Raw genomic sequence first — 23,111 nt, 5'->3', positions numbered from 1 at the left:
CAACCTCCATGGTGTTAACCTCGAGTGTGACTCGGGCTTGGAATTCTCTGTAGTGACAGTTAAACCCGAGTCAGACTCGGAGTGATGGTTGCATTAAGCCTGATTCACACTATTCTGCTGCCACCTAGTGGACAAGATAACACTGTGTGGGTTGTCTCCGCCTTTATTGGGGTGTGGGCAGGTCCTTGGAGTGATGGACAGGTGGCCGCTCCTCTTGGGGAACCACCCAAAAACACAAGGCACATAATAACAAAAGCATGAAGATTGGTGCAATAAATGAAAAGAAGAATGCAAATCATAATCAATACGCAATAGTAGCATAGAGAAATAAATCAAAAATGGGCAACAAGATGCTCTGTCTGAAGATCGCTGAGGAATTCTTTAGAGTCTCCAGATAGCAGACGTGCCTCACGTCCATGTTGTTTGGCTCGTGACGCCTAGTTGAACGTCATGAGCCACTCAAATAGCAGAAGACCCCGACTGTAGTCTGACATGGAATATGCCCAACAGAAAGAAAGAAAGAAAGAAAGAAAGAAAGAAAGAAAGAAAGAAAGAAAGAAAGAAAGAAAGAAAGAAAGAAAGAAAGAAAGGACGCACTAATAGTTTCAACATGCTATAAAATTTAATGAACAATATTTATAATAGGAAGATCCATCCCTTTTTTTAATTATTCTACCATTATTTACAAATACATTATCAAATTCTTTACATAAAAGGAGGGAACAGATTTCTAGAACAAGCTTTTAAATAACAGCAACTGATTAAATTATTAAAAACAAACAAAAAAAAGTTCATTCTATTCACAATGCCTTCTTGGTTTTTCACTCAAAGATTCACATTAAGTGCTGAAATTACATGCGTAGGGCCAGGCTCTTCATTTACAGGAGGGATTTTATTGTCTTGCTTATTGTCCGATTTTTCTCCCGGCTGGACCGTATATATTGCTTGGTAACAATTTGAATACAGCAATGAATGACAATCTCTGAGAAAATTTGCATAGTTGCTATTCCTCCCGCACTCCCGACATTTTTCATAAAAGGACGAGTGTCTACGTATCTCTGTGTCCATCTGGTTGCTATGTGTCTGTCATTCCAACAGATGGCGCATCACAAACATTTCTAGAAATAAAATGCATCACAGTTGTCATTCCAACAAATGGAGCCTCACAAACATTTGTAGAAATAAAATGCATTGCAGTTGTCATTTCAACAGATAGCGCATCACAAACACTTGTAGAAATAACATGCATTGCATTTGCCATTCCAACAGATGGCACCTCACAAACATTTCTAGAAATAAAATGCATCACAGTTGTCATTCCAACACATAGACCCTCACAAACATTTGTAGAAATAAAATGCATCTCAGTTGTCAATTTCATTAGATGACGCATCACAAACATTTGTAGAAATAACATGCACTGCATTTTTCATTCCAACAGAGGGCAACTTGCAAACATTTCTAGTAATAAAATGCATTGCATTTGTCATTCCAACAAATGGCACCTCACATACATTAAAACTGCTTTTAAGAATCCTATACCAAATGACATGTAACAGAGACACATGCATTTCATTCGCCATTCTAACAGATGGCACATCACAAATATTTGTTGTAATTAAATGCATTGCAGTTGTCATTTCAACAGAAATAGTTATAGTAATAAAATGAATTGCATTTGTCATTACAACAGATGGCACATCACAAACATTAACAATGCTTTTATGAATCTCATACCAAATGGCACACGGCAGGGATACATGCATTGCACTTGGCATTCCAACAGATGGTGCATGACAAACAATAACACTGCTTTTACAAATCCCATGCCAAATGACAGAGATGGGTCTAACTGCAGCTAGTAACAGGTACAATGAAGGTCATGTAACGCGTACAAAATCAAAGAACACCCACAATGTCAGTCGTAAAATGCTCTCTGGTTCAAGTAGCCCTCCCATAACCTTTATCTTAAACATAGTGTAACTGGGCATTTTATGGGCGATTCATGACTGACCTCAAAGGTATTACATGCTACAATTACACTCTGTTGAAATGTTGTGTAACAGAGACGTATGTATTGCATCAGAAGCATTTTTAGATTAGACCAAATTATGCTTTGTAGTTATAAAATGCATTGCATTTGTCATTCCAACAGATGGCACATCACAAATGTTAACACTGCTTTTATGAATCCCATACCAAAAGTCATATATCAGAGACATATGCTTTGCATTTATCATTCCAACAGATGGTGTATCAAAAACATTGGTAGTAATACATTTTAGGACTATAAATGTTTGTGATGCGCCATCTGTTGGAATGACAATTGCAATGAATTTTACTACTACATGTATTACAAAACACAATTTAATAGACCGTGCTCTGCAAATGTTAACATGGAGGTTGGCATTGATTATTTAGATTTCTTAAACACGTAGCATTGCTAATTAAGTAAAACAAGAATTGGAACTGACATGCCATGTCTTTAATTTCTTCAAATTACAGCGCAACGTCCGGGGGAAAAAAATCAACAGGCAATACGATCACAGCCGGGGGGATAAACAAATAAGTTCAAGAAAAAAATTAAATGTGGATCATCTTTTTGAACTTATGTTGTTATTTTTTATTTTAAGAATATTAAAATCTCTTGTATTTGACAATAGAAGTGACCCACCGGATGTCAAAATGACATAAAAAAAAAAATCACGTAACAAATAAATGCAAAAGCCCCAAGGAGAACAATTTACAGAAAGTGATACACTTGCTTTTCATTATGTGATTGTGTTAAACAATTATTAAATAAATCACAAGTTACAAGAAAAAAAATGAATTGCTATTATGGAAAGTAGGAACTTCTGTTCTTTGTTATTTTGTGGTTGTATCGTTCATTATATGCATATGTCTGCTGTGTGTTTATAGACACTTGTAGTCACAGACAGCAGGAGGAGCGGCTGGCTGTGGGCTCTAAAACACAATGTGGGGCAGGACGTCCCACACCACTCTTAACTAAGACCGCTTTGGTTTCCCTCAGAGCGGAGGACAACTTTCAGAATGAATAGTGACTCGACTTCCAGGCCTCATATAAGAGGAGACGGGAGTCAGCGCTCATTGTCGACCCGACTCTGTGCCCACCCAGGACGCTACAGTCTACAGACGAGCAGAACAGCGACGGGCAGAACGGACCACTGAATCTACATTTTTGTCAATGGAAGGACCCGTGTGGGATAATTTCCTCCGTTTATTAAATGAGGGAGCGATGTTTTTGATTCTCTCCCACAATATATATATTGTGGCCGCTGGGTGCAGGAATGATAGGCCTGGGCCCGCAACAAAAGTTCAACCATAGATAAACGCTTTGTGGCATTAGGCATCTTGCCTGTGGGCTTCCAAATACACAAAAAAAAGGCCAAAGGGTTTCAGGGTCTGTTTACTCGGGAGCTCCGTCTGGTAGGTCGCTTGTGCCAAAAAAGACGCCACCTTCCAGGCAGCCGGGGTTCTTATGGCTGGGGAACTGGAAGTGGGCGTGGCTACGTGCCCTCAGTGGCCGGTTTCATAGTGTTGAGGGGAGAGAAGGAGATGACAGTGTGAACGACGGCGCCCCCTGTCATCCTGGCAGCTTTCACATTCCTCGATTGAGCCCATGTGTGACATGCATATGTAACTATATATATCTATCAATCTGTATATCTGTCTATCCATTCATCGATTATCCAACCCGCTATATCCTAACTACGGGGTCACGGGGGTCTACTGGAGCCAATCCCAGCCAACACAGGGCACAAGGCAGGAAACAAACCCCAGGCAGGGTGCCAGCCCAACACAGATATCTATCTATCTATCTGATCCTGCCTACTATACTAAAATTAAAATAATTCTATCTATCTATCTATCTATCTATCTATCTATCTATCTATCTATCTATCTATCTATCTATCTATCTATCTATCTATCCATCCATCCTGTGGTGAATGTGCATGTGTAACGATATATATATATATATAGCTGCAGGCGGCCAGAACACCTCCATTGCAGAAGGACCAGGTGAGAGCAAACCATAGGTCATTATCTCTCCCAGAGTGCTAGATAGCAACTCCCCTGGCTCCACCCACAGAACCCAACAGGGCTGTGCCGGACTCCAACTCCCATGAAGCTGTGTGGGAATCCGAGGCACAGCTGCAACCCAGGGGGCTACCATCTAGCACTCCGGGGCAGATGATGCCCTATGTTTGCTGCCTCCCCCAGTCCTGCCACCGTGGAGGCATCCCGGCCTGGAAAAGGGCCCCACCTGTCCATCACATATATATATATATATATATATATATAGTGGGGGAAATTAGACCTGTCAAGAATAAGCATTGGGGTCTCCCTGAGATCCCAGTTTGTTAAAGTAAGGCAAACAAAAAACTGATAAATGAGTCCTGGATCTTAGGGTTAGGTTTGGGGTTAGGGTCATTTCAAGGTTCTTTAAACCGTGATGCCACTATGGACTAGTTTGGCTCTAGTAGTCGCAATTCCAACACCGAATGCTGACCTGGAAAGAGTTCCCTTCCAGGCTTACCTATGATATGTGGTACCACCCCAGGATAAGAGGGGGCGCTGTCACCAATAGTCTCGTCTCCTTTTGTTTCCCCTCACAGCATCAAGAAACCGCCCCCTGAGGGCAACCAAACCAAGGAGGCCCCACCCTTTCCTGTCCACTTGAAATAAAAGGGCGACACTCCTGGAAGGTGGCGTCTCATTTAAGACCTGACCACGATACCGAATACCCAAGAGCTAAAGGTACAACAGAGAAAGCGTGACCCGGAGAGAGAACACTGGCTCATGGGAATGGCCCTTAACAAAGTGTGCCAATGAGTGCATGTTTTCTTATTTTTTGTTGGAACTAAATGGGGTTTTTGACACCCCAAGCATTTGGCTTTTGCCCTGCTTCATCATTCACACCACTACAATCATGTAGTGGTGTGAATGATGAGAAAATGAGAAACAGAGGGAGCACTGAAGGTGATGCACAATTGATAACCCGATCTCCATTTTTATATTTAGCATGGAGAAGAAACCTACCAGAAGAAGCTGATTGCCATTTCTGGTTTGTCACCACAAGCCCCAGTCCACTTTGCATTCATACCGTCACTTTACTGGAGGTTGGTTTTCATTTTGGGTCAAACTTCTGTAGAGGACCGAGCCCCCCCCCCCAACATAATAAAGCATACAGTTTCTTAATGGAGTGCCGGTAAATGATGGATTTGATCGACTGTTTTTCAAATTTCTTCTTAATAGGGTTGGGTTTACATAATCAGCCATTTGCATCAGGTTCAAATTCCAAATTTAACATATCTGCGGCGCTCACTACCAGGCAGTTACTGTCTTTTAAAAGGCAACCCACTCTGAGCCCCCCTTTTGGCACAAATTAACCTCGCAAAGTTCCCGTGAAGAAACACCAACGCTTGAATGATCGACAGCACGAGTTAATCGATGTCTAAATGACTAGGGCTGAACTCATCCCTAATTATGTCAATTGTGTGTTTATGCGCATATATTTGCATATATGTATATTAATATAATGACTCACATAGACATACGTGTGTGGTTTATGCATAGGATGGCGGTGAAGACAGAGATGTGGCACATCGATAATTAGGTCAATACTCACAGGTAAGTAGAATGCTTTAAACATTTTCTTCTTAAAAATCAAAAAAATAAAACACTGCTCTGATCTTGCATGCATTTTACATAAAATATATTAAATGAACTATACATATATGTTTTTCTTTTACTAGTAATACACAGAATAACTGAATACAACAAATGATTGAATGACTTTACACCTTAAAAGACAGTTTCTAATCCACGCCCCCCCACCCCTCCAATTTCTATTAGACATTTAACAATAAACTGACTACAACAGAAATGCACTTTTACAAAAAAGTATTGGCAGGCGTGTCGCTTGATTTATTTTTACATAAACTGAAGAACCTCTCGTATTGTCACTCATTCTCTGATCACCACTCCCAAGTGTCACTTGTGGAACTTTGCTTTGTTAGACAGACAGTCTGGCTGGCGTATGACCACTGGTGGCACTGACACCATTTTGACAAAAATAGCGAGGCTGGACCCCTGCATATGGGGGTTGGGGGGGGTCAGCTTCACTCCGATGTGTGTGCTGCTCTGTCTGAAGCTAAAAAGGAGACTCTCAGCTGTGTTCAATAGCGAGATCATCACCTGGAGCTACACAACGTGCATTACATCATAGAACATGATGATTAGGGGAGTTTTACACACACACACACATATACAGTATATATATATATATATAAATATACACACTGTATATATAGATTGTTACACATGCATGGCTAGGAGACAAATTCAGAGCTTGTCGACTTGTAATTCCACCCTGATTCACAGGAGGGCGCTGCCTCCTAACGCCTCTCCTCTCTGGAGAATCACAGGGAGACGCCGCATGACATCACTTCTGAGTTTGGGAGACCTGAACTCGCCCCTTCCGCCTCATTGACTTCATAACTGGCACTACTGCCATCTCTCTCCTGTCTGGTCGGAGACCTCCATCTGTCTTTATTGTGAAAGTTTTTTTTTTGTTTTTGGTGCCAAACTTCACAATATAATTTTCTCCATGGGATTAATAAAATGTATCTAATCTAATATGAGGATCACCATTCAGTGCTCCAACCCTTTACTTTCACTTAGGTTTTCTTTATTAATATATATATATATATATAGCTGAAATAGTTTTACTGTCTGCGGTGGGTTGGCACCCTGCCAGGGATTGGTTCCTGCCTTGTGCCCTGTGTTGGCTGGGATTGGCTCCAGCAGACCCCCGTGACCCTGTGTTCGGATTCAACGGGTTGGAAAATGGATGGATGGATGGATAGTTTTACTGTCAAATAATGCAAAGAGTATGCGACACATGTTTTGCCCAAATTCTGGGCTCATCAGGCGTACACACTCACTGCATCCCCTCTCGGGAATCGAACCTCGAACGTCAGCACCAGAGGCGAAGCCTCTAACGCTGCACTACGGCGTGTGGTTTGTTCATTTGACAGCATGTAGATCGGGGTAATTACATTCATGGCATTCGTAGTCTGAATCACAATCTGATTGTATGGGTGGTTACCTACCAGGTACAGTAAAACTATTTCAACCATTCTATGATCTGCTTCTCGCAACTGAAAGAGGGCACCGTGGCGGATGTTAGCCGACTTGCTGACCAACCACAAGCGTTACCTGGTAGGTAACCACCCATACAATCAGATTGTGATTCAGACTACGAATGCCATGAATATATATATATATATATATATATCATGACAAGAAGAGACATGGCAAAGGTTTGGGGTAGCCACCTGTATAATCTGAATCCTGGCTGCAAAAAGTAAAAGTTGAATGCAAGTAAAGTTTACAAGACAGAGTCCAAAACAGAACTGAATTCCAGAGGAAGGGAGTGAGGCTTTATAGGAAGTCTGGGGGAAGTGATGTCGTCCTCGGGGGCCGGGACCGGAAGTGGCGTGTCCCGAGTTGAGGCTGTGGCTCCTGGTGGGATTTCCCAGGAAAGGTCTGCAGGAAACTTAGAAAGAGCATTAGTGCACTCCGCCAACCCCTGGGCAGATGTGTTACCATTATTCGCCAAGCCCTTCACCTGCCTCCTATTCACACGTGTGTGACAATATATTGTCACACACGTGCGCATGGGAGGTAGCTAAAGGGCTTGGGTGAGGGCAGTTCTGAATCAGACCGGGATGTGGCAGAGTGCCCTGACTCTTTTTCTCCCTTGCCTGCAGACCATTCACGGGAGATTCCACCTGGCCCTCTTGACGTCACTTGCCTATGGAAGACCACCTTGCCGGCCCCCGTGATGTTACGTCCGGGCTCAAACCAATGGCTGAAGACCTTCATGAGCCCAACCCCTTTGACCTCACTTCCTGTCTTCCCCTTTAAAAGCCTCCACCTTTTCCCTATTCCCTTAGATCTGTTTTGGACTCGGTTTTGTGCACAGCAGTGCTGAATTCATTTCTCGACTTTGCAGCCAGGATACCAAATATACGGGTGGCTGCCCCAAACCTTGCTATGACTCAGTGTGGAGTTTGTAACAATATATATACAGTATATGCAGTATATATATATATATATATTATATATATACATATATAAATGTATACAGAATATATACATACATACATATTACTAGATATTGTAATTACTATATATATACAGGTATATATGTATATAGTATATATATAGTAATCACTATACCAGTCAGATATCGTCCAACCCGCTGTATCCGAACACAGGGTCATGGGGGTCTGTTGGAGCAAGTCCCAGCCAGCACAGGGTACAAGGCAGGAATAAACCCCGGGCAGGGCGCCAGCCCACCGCAGGGCACACACACCAAGCACACACTAGGGACAATTTAGGATCACCAATGCATGTCTTTGGACTGTGGGAGGAAACCCACGCAGACACGGGGAGAACATGCAAATTCCACACAGGGAGGACCTGGGAAGCGAACCTCAGATCTCCTAACTGTGAGGCAGCAGCACTACCACTGCACCACCATGCCACCCACTATATACATATTTGGTTTACTATATATATACAAATTGGTGTTCACTTTGGCTAGAGACTACTCTGATTTCCAGGCAAAAGACCCACATGTTGGTCCATCCATTTTTGCTGTATTCTCTTTCTAATTTAAGAATTTTCACTTTTAGTTTAGTAAACACGGCTTCTGCCTTGAATCCCCATCACCCTGATGCTCTCTTTGATCTCTTCCCTATGATGTACCTATATATTGTAAAAGTAACAACAGGACAAGTTTAGACTTTTGGGTCTGTCTTGCGACCAATTCTGTATAATTTTCAACAATACATGCAAAAAAAATGTGTATTATAACACCAAATCAAGTTGTCCCAACTCCTCTCTAAGGTAGACTAATTAGGATGGCAGCTCTTCTCTAATTAAGGCATTCTGGGAGGAAGAGGTGGGACCAGATGGACAAACTCTGGAAGTGACATCAGATGAAATGGTGTCAGTCATCCTTTCTGTAGAAGGGAAAGAAGAGACGTCGGTAGTGCACAGTGCCACCTCCTGTCTCGGCAGAGAATTACACAAGCCTTCAAGCTGTTTTCCACACATAGGCACATGACTATAAATATACACACACACACACACACACACATACATATATATATATATATATATATATATATACATAGAAATACACACATATATATATATATATATATATATATATATATATATATATGTATATATATATATATATATATATATATATATATTTGCAGCTGGAGATCCACAAAGGGAGAAAATGAATCACGTATCATAAAGTAGTTTTTATTCCTGAGCTTTCAGCCCCTACCAGGGGGCCTTCATCAGAGGATAATGCTTAGACTTTGATTCTTGTAATTCCTGGGCTGAAAGCTCAGGAATAAAAACTACTTTAGATAGAGATAGATAGATAAGATATTTTATTAATCCCAAGATATGATATGTGATTCAGTTTCTCCCTCTGTGGATCTCCAGTTGCAAATATGCAAACTGTATCACAGACCTTCTCTTCCATATATATATATATATTATACTGTGGTGGGCTGGTGCCCTGCTCCGGGGTTTGTTTCCTGTCTTGCGCCCTGTGTTGGCTGGGATTGGCTTCAGCAGACCCCTGTGACCCTGTAGTTAGGATATAGTGGGTTAGATAATGGATATATATATATATATATATATATATATATATATATCTTCTTCTTCTTTCGGCTGCTCCTGTTAGGAGTTGCCACAGCGGATCATCTTCTTCCATATCTTTCTGTCCTCTGCATCTTACTCTGTTACACCCATCACCTGCATGTCCTCTCTCTCTCTCTATATATATATATATATATATAGTAATAATAATAATGATTCATTACATTTATATAGCGCTTATATATGTGTTTGTATACATATATACGTATATATACATATATGTATTATATGTTATGGGTATTGTGTTGCGCCACAATTAAAACATTTTTACTTTTGTACATCAAGTGATGATTTCAGGGGTACTCATCATTATAATAATCACAATACGTCTTATTAATATTGTGCCAATCCCACCTGCCGCCACTGCACCAGTCACACTACTTTAAAGCCGTGTTTTCCGTGTTATTCTTTGCAGGGGTAGCCATCTAACACTTCTAAGTATCTGCTTATGTCCCGTCAGGAGTAAATTTATGGAGCCTCTCGCTTTCAAAGGCCAGCCATATTATTTTTTTTCTTTCTAAATTCTTTTGGAGCAGCTCATCCACCTCCAGCAGCGGAAAGCGGTGTGCCAAAGAGCCATCCTGTCAGTCTAATGAGCAAAGTCCCACCGTCTTCATTTCTAACGCTTTGTCGGACGTCCCGCAAGCCCAAAACCGGGCCCCCCCCCGGTAGATTTTCCTTTTTTTTTCTTTTTCATTTCCTGTCTCAGTAGGTGCACAAAGCTAAAGGTATGTGTCTAAATTAAAAAAAATAAAAAGATTGAATGTCCCACTGTGGGGCGTTAAACCCTTTTGTACATTCCAGAAAAAAAAAGAAAGAAAGGTCCGATATTGGAAAGCTGCACGTTTTCCAACACAACTGTATTTGCTCCTGAAAGAGTCCCGCATGTGCACAGAATTGTGGCTTTAGGCTGAATGTGAGGTAAAAACACCTCAATGAAAGCCTGAAACCCCCCGATCTTCAACCAGAGGGGTGTCGGAGCACACGTTAGGGAAAGCTGCTTTTGACGTACGGTTTGAGGATTTCCAAGTCCAGGAGTTCATGCACTTTCTAAAACGCATTCCGCCATTGAATCTGTGCACTTTAGAAACCGTCGACCAAAGTCCTGCTGACCAGGTTGCTGTCCCTCCAATGAGTGAAAGTGTGTGTGTGTGTGTATGTTGGGGGGGTGGGAAACAAACATGAAACTTCAGCTTATTCCTATGAGAAAAAAAGAGGGAAAAAAAGCCCAGTGCGCCACTTGTGTCTATACGACATAGCTGGTGAGGTCCAGCAGGTACGACGTCATGTCGATGATCTGATCGAGGAAACCTTCTCTGGAGTCCCTGTGGACATCTCGGTCGACTTGTTCACATTGGCTCCCCGCGTAGCCCTTCTTGCAGAAGCACTTGCTGGGTTTCACGCAGACTCCGCCATGCCGACACGCTGGATCACATTTTGCTGCAAAAGAAGACAAAAGAGAGGTCAGAGATCTTTAGCGGCATGGCGCCAGCTTCTCACCCGCTTCTCTTCATAATGCCTTCAGACGGCGTCGCTTTCTGCACATTATACCCTGATGTACGTTTAAGCTTACGTGCACGCATTTGCCATTTTTTTGTTGCTCATCAGTTGTCACTCAATAACCCATCATGACAAAGTTTTCATAAAGGCTTGCAAATTTTATTTAAAAAAAAAAAATAATAATCAAAAACTGAAAATCCTTCATGTCTAGAAGTATTCCAGCCCCCTTACAGAAGCACCCCCTTTGGTAGCAATTCTGGCTTCAAAGTCTTTTTGGAGTAAGTCTCTACAAGCTTGGCACACCTAGGGTTTACCAGACGTCTGGCTAAAAAGAGAACAAGTCCTCCGTCCTAAAAGGTAATCAATGAGTGACTTGACCGTGTTATTGGCTGAAATCGCGCACTATGTTTTATCGAAAACAAGACCCGCCCACTGCGCCATTTTGTGTCGTCCCTGCTTGTGATATGAAAATGCAGTAATCTTGTATCTAAAAATGTTGTCCAGCAGTAAACTCTAACAAGAGGAAATGCAAATTTTCGGACCACGTGAAAACGAAGTATCTGTGCTTTGGTGAAGGACGCACTGACAGCGTTTGGTTTGTGATTCTTCCAAGGATGCGTTTTGTGACCTGTCAAGTTTTTCATTGTCACACACAGTCCACACTGTGTTTCGTGAATAGAACGGGACGCGTTCTCTTTTGTCCTCCTTTACGAAACTTCGGGGTCCTCCTTTGCAGTGGCGAAGCTAGGAGGGGGCGGTCCGCCCCGGGCGGCACATTTTTGGGGGCGGCATTATTGGCCAAAAAGGCTCAGAACACTTCACGTGTTAAGCAGCAGATTGGATGATGGATGGATGGATGTATTGTCCCCACCAGCACCTCTACCAGCTGCAAACCCAAGCTTCTCCTAGATCAGCGTTTCTCAACCTTTAAGTATTTGCGACCCGAGTTTTCATAACAGTTTTAATCGCGCCCCCCCCTTGAAAGGAGCCCACTAATACCAATGTGTTCTTTTTTTAATTAATGATATATCATAGATGCATATTTTATTATACCTACTTAACTTTTATCAACATTTACCTAACTCTATATTTATTTTTCTCATATCCGAATGTAGTTTAAGTTAATTTGTTTTGGTTTCAATAGATGTATTTTTCATATTTTCGATTTTTATTTTCTTTTTTTCACATCTTCGCGCCCCCCTTTTTGTTACGGGCCCGCCCCACAGTTTGAGCACCACTGTCCTAGATGGTCTCCCACCCAAGTGCTGGCTGGGCCCACACATGCTTAGCTTCAGGTGGGTGACCTGTTCTGAGGTGCAGGTGATGCGGCTCCAGCTCGGGATAAGTGGGTTTATTTAAATGGAGGGATGGATCTTTTCATTTTTCACTTTGTCTTTATGGGTTACTGGGTGTTGACTGATGATCCACCATTGCACATTTAGTCAGTCAGTCATTATCCAACCCGCTATATCCTAACACAGGGTCATGGGGGTCTGCTGGAGCCAATCCCAGCCAGCACAGGGCGCAAGGCAGGAACAAATCTCTGGGCGGGGTGCCAGCCCACCGCAGGGCACACACACACACACACACACACCAAGGACAATTAGGATCGCCAATGCACCTAACCTGCATGTCTTTGGACTGTGGGAGGAAACCCATGCAGGGAGGACCCGGGAAGCGAACCCAGGTATTGGACATTTATTCATTTCAAATTAGAGAGACTGACCAAGAAGACTCAAAGCTGGAATTTCTGCCCGAAGAAGTTCTAGAAAGTACCCGGTTGAAGGTCTGAATGCTTAGGAACGGCAGGTTTTATTTTTTGATTTGTAATACACTCACATACCTTTGTGAAAACATGTCATGAATTATTTCCGTGTGCTGAAAGCACTCTGGTTTGGAGTGTTTTGATTTTTGATAGACCTTTCAGAACTTTATTTGTTCCCCAGGGGGCTCTTTCAATAAACAGATAAGTAAATAAATAGACAATGATAAGTAACACTAAGCCGACAATACATTTCTTTTATGAACGTTTCATATCGTGGATTTCATGGCGGCGGTAAAGTGCATCGCCCCAGGTTTACTCACACATCTTGGTCGAAATACTCCAGCAGATATGGGGGAGAACATTCTGAGAGTGTTACACACTTGAGTGCAGGATTTGACCCCACGGTGTTTTTGAGGACATGCATTTCTAAACTGAAAGTAGATTTAAAATAAAGAGGTTTTCCTCAAATGATCGCCTATTTGTAATTTGAACGGCTGAAGTGAGCTGCGTGTGAGTAGTCGACTTCAACACTAGATGGCAGCATTTCAATGAGATGGCGTGCCAGCCGGCATCCCTCCGTCAAGCTCTAGGCTCCCCTGCTGATTTAGTGCGCTATCTCGGAGGACAGCCTGGGTGGTCAGATAATTCAGAGGGCCATAGTGTGTGTGTGTGTGTGTGTGGAGGTCTGGCTGTTAGAAAACGAAAACACTCCTACTTCTAGCCTGCACTATTATCCCCATGATTTACAACACGCTCTCTCACACAGAACAAACATTCATTTCTACATAAATTACAAGGGAGGACAATTTAAATGGGAGGCCAGATGAAAATGGGCTCCACTCTGCTGGAATGTTTCACTTTACTCCGATGAGTGTGTTTCATTCATCATAGCTGTTGTGCTCTTTTATTCTGGGAAGGCATCTCCTCACGACGCCTTCCTCTTCCTCCCATATAGAGATTCCTGGCTTCTTTTTCGACTCGGCATGCCTGCCAGGGACTAAGACCCGATTCTGCTGCTTTACGTATCTTTGCGTTTTCAACTTAGTGAGAAGTAAAAATTCAAGGTGAATCAGGCTTGGGCTTTTTATGGAGCAGTGAGTGAGCGGGCAAGAAGGAAAAACGACTGGGTGGCCTTCGGGGAGTCTTTCAGAGTAAGAAAACCCTGGCCTGCTTTTACATTTAGTGTGCGTGGTGATATCTAGAAAACACATTTCACCAGGTACAGTTTTACTGTGGAATAGATGGAACTTTAATTGTCTCCGTGGGTATCTCATAGGAAAGTCTTGCTGGTCAAAGGTTGATGGCTCACGGGACTTAAGAGATTCTCATTGATGTTTTGCTTCAGAATCCACTTTGTCACTGAGCTCTCGCCTGACATTCTTTAGACAAGAAGGAGACCTGAGATACAACTGAGTCAACATTTGAAAGAGTGTTCTATTTTGAGAGATCTTTTCGAGTCTTGTTTTAATCTCTTCCAAGACTTCATATTTTTTACTTATTATTGGACTGAGGCCTTTATCTGAGGTGTCGTCTAACATTTTTGCTACAATAGAATCCATTTCTTTGTTCCTTCTAATTGGCGCACAAGCAGCTGAAGGGACTTTCTTGTGTTCAAATGGTGTCAGCGGTGGGATTTCAACTCATAACCCTAGTGTTTGAAGTCCAAAGTCTTAACCACTACACCACTATTGTGTCCTGCACCTTCTTCATGCCTAGCAATTTATCAACAGTCTCTCTGAACTTCTCAGCCTATTCATTAACAGCCTACTGTCGTAAGCCATAGGGAAGTCTTAGCGCTCAGAGGCTGACCTTTGATGGCTCACAAGACTTAAGAGAATCTCATTGACATTTCAGTTAAGAAATTAACTTTGTCACAGAGGTTTACCCTAAAACTCCTTAGGAGAGCCAACGTTACGCAAGAAGGAGATCTGAGATACATCTGAGGTGAAAGGAGTCAAAATTGAGAATTTGGTTCTATTTTGTGAGATCTCTCTTTCTAGTCTTTTTTTTAATCTCTTCCAAGACTTCATATTTTTACTTATTATTGGACTGAGGCCTTTATCTGAGGTGTCGTCTCACATTTTTGCTACAATAGGTTCCATTTCTTTGGTTCTTCCAATTGGCGCACAGGCAGCCGAAGGGACTTTCTTGTGTTCAAATGGTGTCAGCGGTGGGATTTCAACTCATAACCCTAGTGTTTGAAGTCCAAAGTCTTAACCACTACACCACTATTGTGTCCTGCACCTTCTTCGTGCTTAGCAATTTATCAACCGTCTCTGAACTTCTCAGCCTATTCATTAACAGCCTACTGTTGTAAGCCATAGGGAAGTTTTAGCGCTCAGAGGTTGACCTTTGATGGCTCACGAGACTTAAGAGAATCTCATTGACATTTCAGTTAAGAAATTAACTTTGTCACAGAGGTTTCCCCTAAAACTCCTTAGGAGAGCCAACGTTACGTAAGAAGGAGATCTGAGATACATCTGAGGTAAAAGGAGTCAAAATTGAGAATTTGGTTCTGTTTTGTGAGATCTCTCTTTCTAGCCTTTTTAAAATCTCTTCCAAGACTTCATATTTTTACTTATTATTGGACTGAGGCCTTTATCTGAGGTGTTGTCTAACATTTTTGCTACAATCGGTTCCATTTCTTTGGTTCTTCCAATTGGCGCACAGGCAGCTGAAGGGACTTTCTTGTGTTCAAATGGTGTCAGCAGTGGGATTTCAACTCATAAACTGAGGGTTTGAAGTCCAAAATCTTAACTGCTACACCACACTGAATGTTTCTTCTTCCAGAATGACTTTGATCTAATTGGAGCACAGCAATATAAATCACAGCAACTAATCGTATTGTTCAGAAGGAAGGACTACAGTTCTGTAATCGAAGTAACTGTCCATACATCTCACCACAAATTACTGAGCACACGATGCAAATATTTTCATATTTCAAAAAAAAAATTAAAATGTCAAGGCACTATTGTGAAAATCTGAGTCCACTATTGCAGAAGATCTGAGCTGAGACCTCTGCTGAGACTCAATAAGAGACCCTTGTGAGACCACCGGGGGATTTCATTTTTCTGGAGAACAATCAGAGAAGCAGGAGACCAAACCCAATGTCTCTCCATTTTATTTCTTTCTGATCTCACTGTTGAAACCACAGAGATGTTATGGAGATCTCTTTTTGGGATTTTTCTTTCCTATATGTGTCCTGCACTTTCTTCATGTTCAACGATTTATCAACCATCTCTGAACTTCTCAGCCTATTCATAAACAGCCTGCTGTCGTAAGTCATAGGGAAGTTTTACTGTTCAAAGTTTGACCTTTGATGGCTCACTAGATTTAAGAGAATCTCATTGATGTTTCATTTAAGAAATTAACTTTGTCACAGAGGTTTCCCCTAAAACTCCTTAGGAGAGCTAGCGTTAGAAAAGAAGGAGATCTGAGATACAACTGAGGTGAAAGGAGTCAAAATTGAGAATTTGGTTCTATTTTGTGAGATCTCTCTTTCTAGTCTTTTTTTAATATCTTCCAAGACTTCATATTTTTAGTTATTATTGGACTGAGGCCTTTATCTGAGGTGTCGTCTCACATTTTTGCTACAATCAATTCCATTTCTTTTATTTTTCCAATTGGCACACAGGCAGCTGAAGTGACTTTCTTGTGGTCAAATGGTGTCAGCGGTGGGATTTGAACTCATAACCTTAGTGTTTGAAGTCCAAAGTCTTAACCACTACACCACTATGGGGGGTATCCTGCACCTTCTTCGTGCTTAGCAATTTATCAACCATCTCTGAATTTCTCAGCCTATTCATAAACAGCCTGCTCTTGTAAGTCATAGGGAAGTTTTACCGTTCAAAGGTTGACCTTTGATGGCTCAGGAGACTTAAGAGAATCTCATTGACATTTCAGTTAAGAAATTAACTTTGTCACAGAGGTTTCCTCTAAAACTCTTTAGGAGAGCCAGCGTTAGACAAGAAGGAGACCTGAGATACAACTGATTCAAAATTTGAAAGAGTGTTCTATTTTGTGAGATCTTCTTCTACTCTTGTTGTAATCTCTTTCAAGACTTCATATTTTTTACTTATTATTGGACTGAGGCCTTTATCTGAGGTGTCATCTCACAATTTTGCTACAATCAGTTACATTTCTTTTGTTTTTCCAGTTGTTGCACAGGCAGCTGACGTGATTTTCTTGTGGTCAAATGGTGTCAGCGGTGGGATTTCAACTCATAACCTTAGTGTTTGAAGTCCAAAGTCTTAACCACTACACCACTATTGTGTCCTAACCCTAACCCACCGCAGGGCACACACACACACCAAGCACACACTAGGGACAATTTAGGATCGCCAATGCACCTAACCTGCATGTCTTTGGACTGTGGGAGGAAACCCACGCAGACACGGGGAGAACATGCAAACTCCATGCAGGGAGGACCCGGGAAGTGAACCCAAATCTCCTAACTGCGACTGCGCCACCGTGCCGCCCCCTTCAAAATAATGTGCAGCTAAATTCTCAACGGCATTCTCAGCATTTCTGGAGCTTAGCAGAGTCAGATAACTAGAAGAATCTTCACCAAGCAGCTCTGAAAATGTCTGCTTTGTTTGGGTCTCCATACCTCTGTGAGTCTGACGTGAATGTCATGAAATCAAAGTTCAGAACACGACTGACAGACGGACATTTAAATGACTCCAGAAGAGTGAATCTGAGTGGCTCTACTCTACCACACACCTCAGTGCCAGTCATCTGACTAACTAAACAACACATCACACATGCGACTGGACCTGTGAATAAAGTGACACAGTGACATGTGACAAAATGACAAATGAAGAAGTCGTATGTGTGGATTTGGAAATTGCATTGTTTTGTTTTAACAGCATTCACGTTTTAATTCAATAGTGTGAGATACACTAGAAAATGCATACAAACATACAAAATGCACTTGCAGGTGAACTCAATATTATACGTAATGTTTTAATGCAAAATGTGACTTGTGGACACCAACATTTTGTAAATGTTCAGGCAAAACAAGCTTATTCAGTTTGTTTCGGTTGAAATAAGCTATGAGAATAAACGTTAGAAAACATGAGTAGCTCTCGGCCATTTTCATTTTGTAAAAGTAGCTCTCAGGGGAAAAAAGGTTGCAGACCCCCTGCCTTACAGAACACATTAATAACAACAGTCACAACATAAAATGTATGATATTACAGTACAATAAAACCAGAATAAATACAATAATAACATTGAATTTAAATTTATCAGCTAAAATTCTCAGACAGAATAAGCCAGGTTAAAAGATGTGTTTTAAGATGAGATTTAAAGGCAGGAAGAGAGTCGATATTACAAATACCTTGTGAAAGACGCGAAGGTCCGCTCGAGTGAAACCCCATGTTATAGTCAAGCGAGCAGGAGGGATAATAAGAATGAAAAAGAAAGAAGATCTAAGGATACGAGGAGGAATGGAGATGTGAAGAAGATCAGAATGATAAGGAGGTGCCCGATTACTTGACTTGACCTGGGGAACACACACTGCAGAGGTAGTGAAGAAGGCCCAAAAGAGACTCTACTTCCTGAAGAACAACATCCATGAGAAACTGCTGGTGTCCTTCTACCACTGCATAGTGGTCTACTGTCTCTGTGTGTGTGGTTCTCCAGCTGCACAGTAACACAGAGGAAAGAGCTCCACAGAGTCATTAAGGTTACCCAGCGGATAGCCGGCCGTCCTCTCCCCTCACTAGAAGAACTACACAGTTCGTGTTGTCTCAGGAACGTCAAGAAAGTTCTTCAGGACACATCACACCCAAGACATGCATTGTTTGAACACCTGCCTTCAGGCAGACGTTTCAGATCCATAAAGACTAAGACAAATAGACTGAGAAATAGTTTCTATCCTTCAGCCATCACCATGCTGAATGCTGCTAAGTGGTCAATCTGACCGAGTGCACCTTCACGTTTACAACAGAGCTCTCAGTCAACATTGGCTGAGGGACAAGTGCAATATGACGTACAGTCATATGAAAAAGTTTGGGACCCCCTCTCAGCCTGCATAATAATTGATAACAGTGGTAGGTCTTTCATTTCCTAGGAAAATCTGAGTACTGCGGTGTTTTCCAAACAAAGATTTTTAGTGACGCAGTATTTAGTTGTATGAAATGAAATCAAATGTGAAAACCTGGCTGTGCAGGTGGGTCCCCTTGTCATTGTGCTGATTTGAATGCCTGTCACTGCTCAATGCTGATTACTTGCAACACCAAATTGGTTGGATGAGCTGATGAAGCCTTCATAGACAGGTGTGTCCATCATGAGATATAAAGGTATTTAAGGTGGTAAATCGCAAGGTGGGCTTCCTTCCCTTCGACTCTCCTCTGAAAAGTGACAGCATGAGATCCTCAAAGCAACTCTCCAAAGATCTGAAAACAAAGATTGTTCAGTCTCCTGGTTTAGGGGAAGGCTACAAAAAGCCATCTCAGAGGTTTAAACTGTCAGTTTCAACTGTAAGGAATGGAATCAGGAAATGGAAGGCCACAGGCACAGTTGCTGTTAAACCCAGCAGGTCTGGCAGGCCAAGAAAAATATAAGAGCGGCATATGGGCAGGATTGTGAGAATGGTGACAGACAACCCACAGATCACCTCCAAAGACCTGCAAGAACATCTTGCTGCAGATGGTGTATCTGTACATTGTTCTACAATTCAGCGCATCTGAATGGCAGGGTGATGAGAAAGAAGCCCTTTCTGCACTCACGCCACAAACAGAGTCGCTTGTTGTATGCCAATGCTCATTTAGACAAGACAGATTCATTTGGGAACAAAGTGCTTTGGACTGATGAGACAAAAATTGAGTTATTTGGTCAGAACAAAAAGCACTTTGCATGGCGGAAGAAGAACACCACATTCCAAGAAAAACACCTGCTACCTACTGTCACATTTGGTGGAGGTTCCATCATGCTGTGAGGCTGTATGGCTAGTTCAGGGACTGGGGCCCTTGTTAAAGTCGAGGGTCTCATGAATTCAACCCAATATGAACAAATTCTTCAGGATAATGTTCAAGCATCAGTCACAAAGTTGAAGTTACGCAAGGGTTGGATATTCCAACAAGACAATGACCCAAAACACAGTTGGAAATCTACAAAAGCATTCATGCAGAGGGAGAAGTACAATGTTCTGGAATGGCCGACACAGTCCCCTGACTTGAATATCATATATCTATGGGATGATTTGAAGCAGGCTGTCCATCAAATTGAACTGAACTGGAGAGATTTTGTATGAAGAATGGTCAACAAGACCTCCATCCAGAATCAGACACTCATCAGAGGCTACAGGAGGACAGCGTCTAGAGGCCAAAAGGAGGCTCAGCTAAGTATTTATGTCATATCTCTGTTGTGTGCCCACATTTATGCACCTGTCTAATTTGGTTATGATGCATATTGCATATTTTCTGTTAATCCAATAAACTTCATGTCACTGCTGAAATCCTACTGTGTCCATAAGGCATGTCAGATATTAAAAGGAAGTTGCTACTTTGAAAGCTCAGCCAATGAGAAACAAAAATCCAAAGAATTAAGAGGGGGTCCCAAACTTTTTCATATGACTGTATGTATGAAAGGAAACAAGTGTTCTGCTGTTATGGACTATTTTCTCTATATATTTATTTATTTTAGTTTTAACTTGAGTGATTATGTTTTATTTTATTTTTGCATTGGAAAATTGCACCTAAATTTCATTGTACAATGTCTCATTGCTACAATGACAATAAAGATTTTGACTTGATTTGATTTGATTTGAATCTTCAAATCAATGTGATGTTTAATAGGGAGCCAGTGAAGCTGCTGAAGGACAGGAGTGATGTGTTCTCTGGAGGGGTTCTGGTTATGATACGAGCCACGGCAACATTCTGAACCAACTGAAGATGGTAAAGGAGTTTGTGAGGAAGACAAGAAAGGATAGCATTACAATAATCAATATGAGACGTGACCAGAGCATGAACAAGAATAGCAGATCTGGTAGCTGAAAGAGATGGATGTAAACAGCTGATGTTATGTAGATAGAAATATGCAGACCGAGTAACGTCATTAATATGCGCCTCGGACTTTAAGGTCCTATCGAGAATGACACCTAAGCTCTTAACCTGGGAGGATGAAGAGATTAGAGAATTATCAACAATCAATGAAATCTTATCACATTTATCCAAAACAGATTGACTTCCTACCAGAAGATCCTCCTGTCTTATCACTATTTAATTTAAGAAAATTAGCAGACAGCCACAATTTAACTTCTTGCACACAGTCAGAGAGAGAAAAAGGTGGAAGAGTTCAATCAGGCTTAGTAGAGAGACAGAGCTGGGGGGGCTGTCAGTGAAAATGAATATCAAATTTCCTTAAAGATACGACCAAGGGGCCGATAGAAATAATAAACAGAAGGGGCTCCCAAGACAGAGCCCTGGGGAACCCCACTAACAACTGGGCAAATTTCTTAATTGTACAAACAATAAGTCTATTGGATAATGAAACTCTATGGTCCGTGTGTCCAGTCCGCTCTGAGCAATCTGATTGGTCACTCTGGGTTTGGTGTGATTGGTCAGTTTGGGTTTGATGACGCAACAAACAAACAAAAAAATTAGGAAGTGTGAGTGCGAGAAAACTCGAGGAAGGAGAACCGGCATGGGATGAGAAGCGGGGAGAGTCGCCTTCAAAGACGTCAAGTATCGAAGTAGAACAGGATGAGAGAAAAGTGCCAGGAGAATGAGAAAGAGGCTTGATGGGAACACGCTTGAGAGCACACGTACACACCTAGTGTCAGCGCCACCATTAAGGTGAAATAGGCAATCACCTTGGGTGCAGATCATCAAGTCAAGTCAAGTTGGGAAGCCTGCACTGGTACAGTGTGTTGCCGCACCCACCACACGACGAAACAACTTGGGATCCCGGTTTGCAACCCCCCAGGCAGACACGCGGTCCAGTCCCACCCTCCGGAAATTACCTTCTATCTGCCGCAGCCAGGTGTTACGTGGGCGACCCCTTGGCCTGGTCCAGCCACTCAGGTCCCCAACAATGAGGACCTTACGAGTCGGATCAACCTCGGGGAAACACGCCACATGGCCGTAGTGCCGTAACTGATGCTCCCTCACAATGCAGGTAATGTGCCTCATCCTGGACTCCATGAGCAACACAAAGTCAAACCAGCGGTACCCAAGGATACTCTGAAGAGACACAGTACCAATGGAGTCCAGCCTTTCTCTCAGGTCACTGGACAGCGTCCATGTCTCGCAACCATATAGCAAGACAGGACTCTAAAGACTCGTCCTTTTGCAGATATCGGGAGCGCCACACACCCCTTTCCAGTGACTTCATGACCCCCCTATGCTCTCCCAGTCAGTCTACTGACTTCATAGGAAGAGTCACCAGAGTCACATGAATGTCACTGCCGAGGTAAGTAAACCTCTCAAGGTCGACACTCTCTCCGCAGACAGACACACTGCTGATGGCCGTGCCCAAGAGGTCATTAAAGGCCTGGCTGTTGGTTTTTATCAGGACCCTCACAAGCCCAGACAGTCAGACCCCTCACTCAGTCTCTCAAGTGCCCCGATCAGAGCCTCCATTGACTCCGCGAAGATCACAGCATCATCAGCAAAGTCAAGATCCGTGAATCTTTCTTCATCAACAGATGCCCCCCAGCCGCTGGACCCCCACGACCTTGCCCGACACCCAGTCCATACAAGCACTGAACAGAGTAGGAGCAGAACACACCGCTGATGAACCCCAGTATCAACTGGGAAAAACACAGAGGGTCTGCCTCCACTCTGTACCAGTGTACAGGCCGGCCATGATATCCAGCAACCTCGAGGGGATCCCGCGAACCCTCAGAAGGGTGTATCTCAATGTCCTGGCTAAATTGCCCACCATGGCCTGGTCATTCTGGCCCCCTAATCACCCCTTTACTCTAATTAGCCAACCGTGGACACCGTGCTGTAAAAATGGCGCCGTCCTTCAGATGAGACGTAAAAAATTAGAAGTCCTAACTCTCGGTGGTCATAAAATACCCCGGGGCATCGGTGTATCCCGATATCCTGGCTAAATTGCC

At 42.5% G+C, this 23,111-nt stretch overlaps 1 protein-coding gene across 1 annotated transcript in view; it reads right to left on the bottom strand.

Annotated features, from left to right (window-relative positions):
- Positions 1 to 9,322: 9,322 nt before the first annotated feature.
- The window catches only part of hhip (hedgehog interacting protein), a 206,521-nt gene continuing 192,732 nt past the window's right edge, over positions 9,323 to 23,111 (bottom strand). The window contains exon 13 of the mRNA XM_028802729.2: positions 9,323 to 11,217. Within this exon, the coding sequence (XP_028658562.2) occupies positions 11,024 to 11,217 (194 nt within the window). The 3' untranslated portion in view covers positions 9,323 to 11,023. The remainder of the gene's footprint in view (positions 11,218 to 23,111) is intronic.

Source organism: Erpetoichthys calabaricus, chromosome 5, assembly GCF_900747795.2.
Source record: "Erpetoichthys calabaricus chromosome 5, fErpCal1.3, whole genome shotgun sequence".
Classification (NCBI taxonomy): Eukaryota; Metazoa; Chordata; class Cladistia; order Polypteriformes; family Polypteridae; genus Erpetoichthys; species Erpetoichthys calabaricus.
The sequence above is the reverse complement of the archived record's forward strand: the minus strand, read 5'-3'. Positions and strand labels throughout refer to the sequence as shown.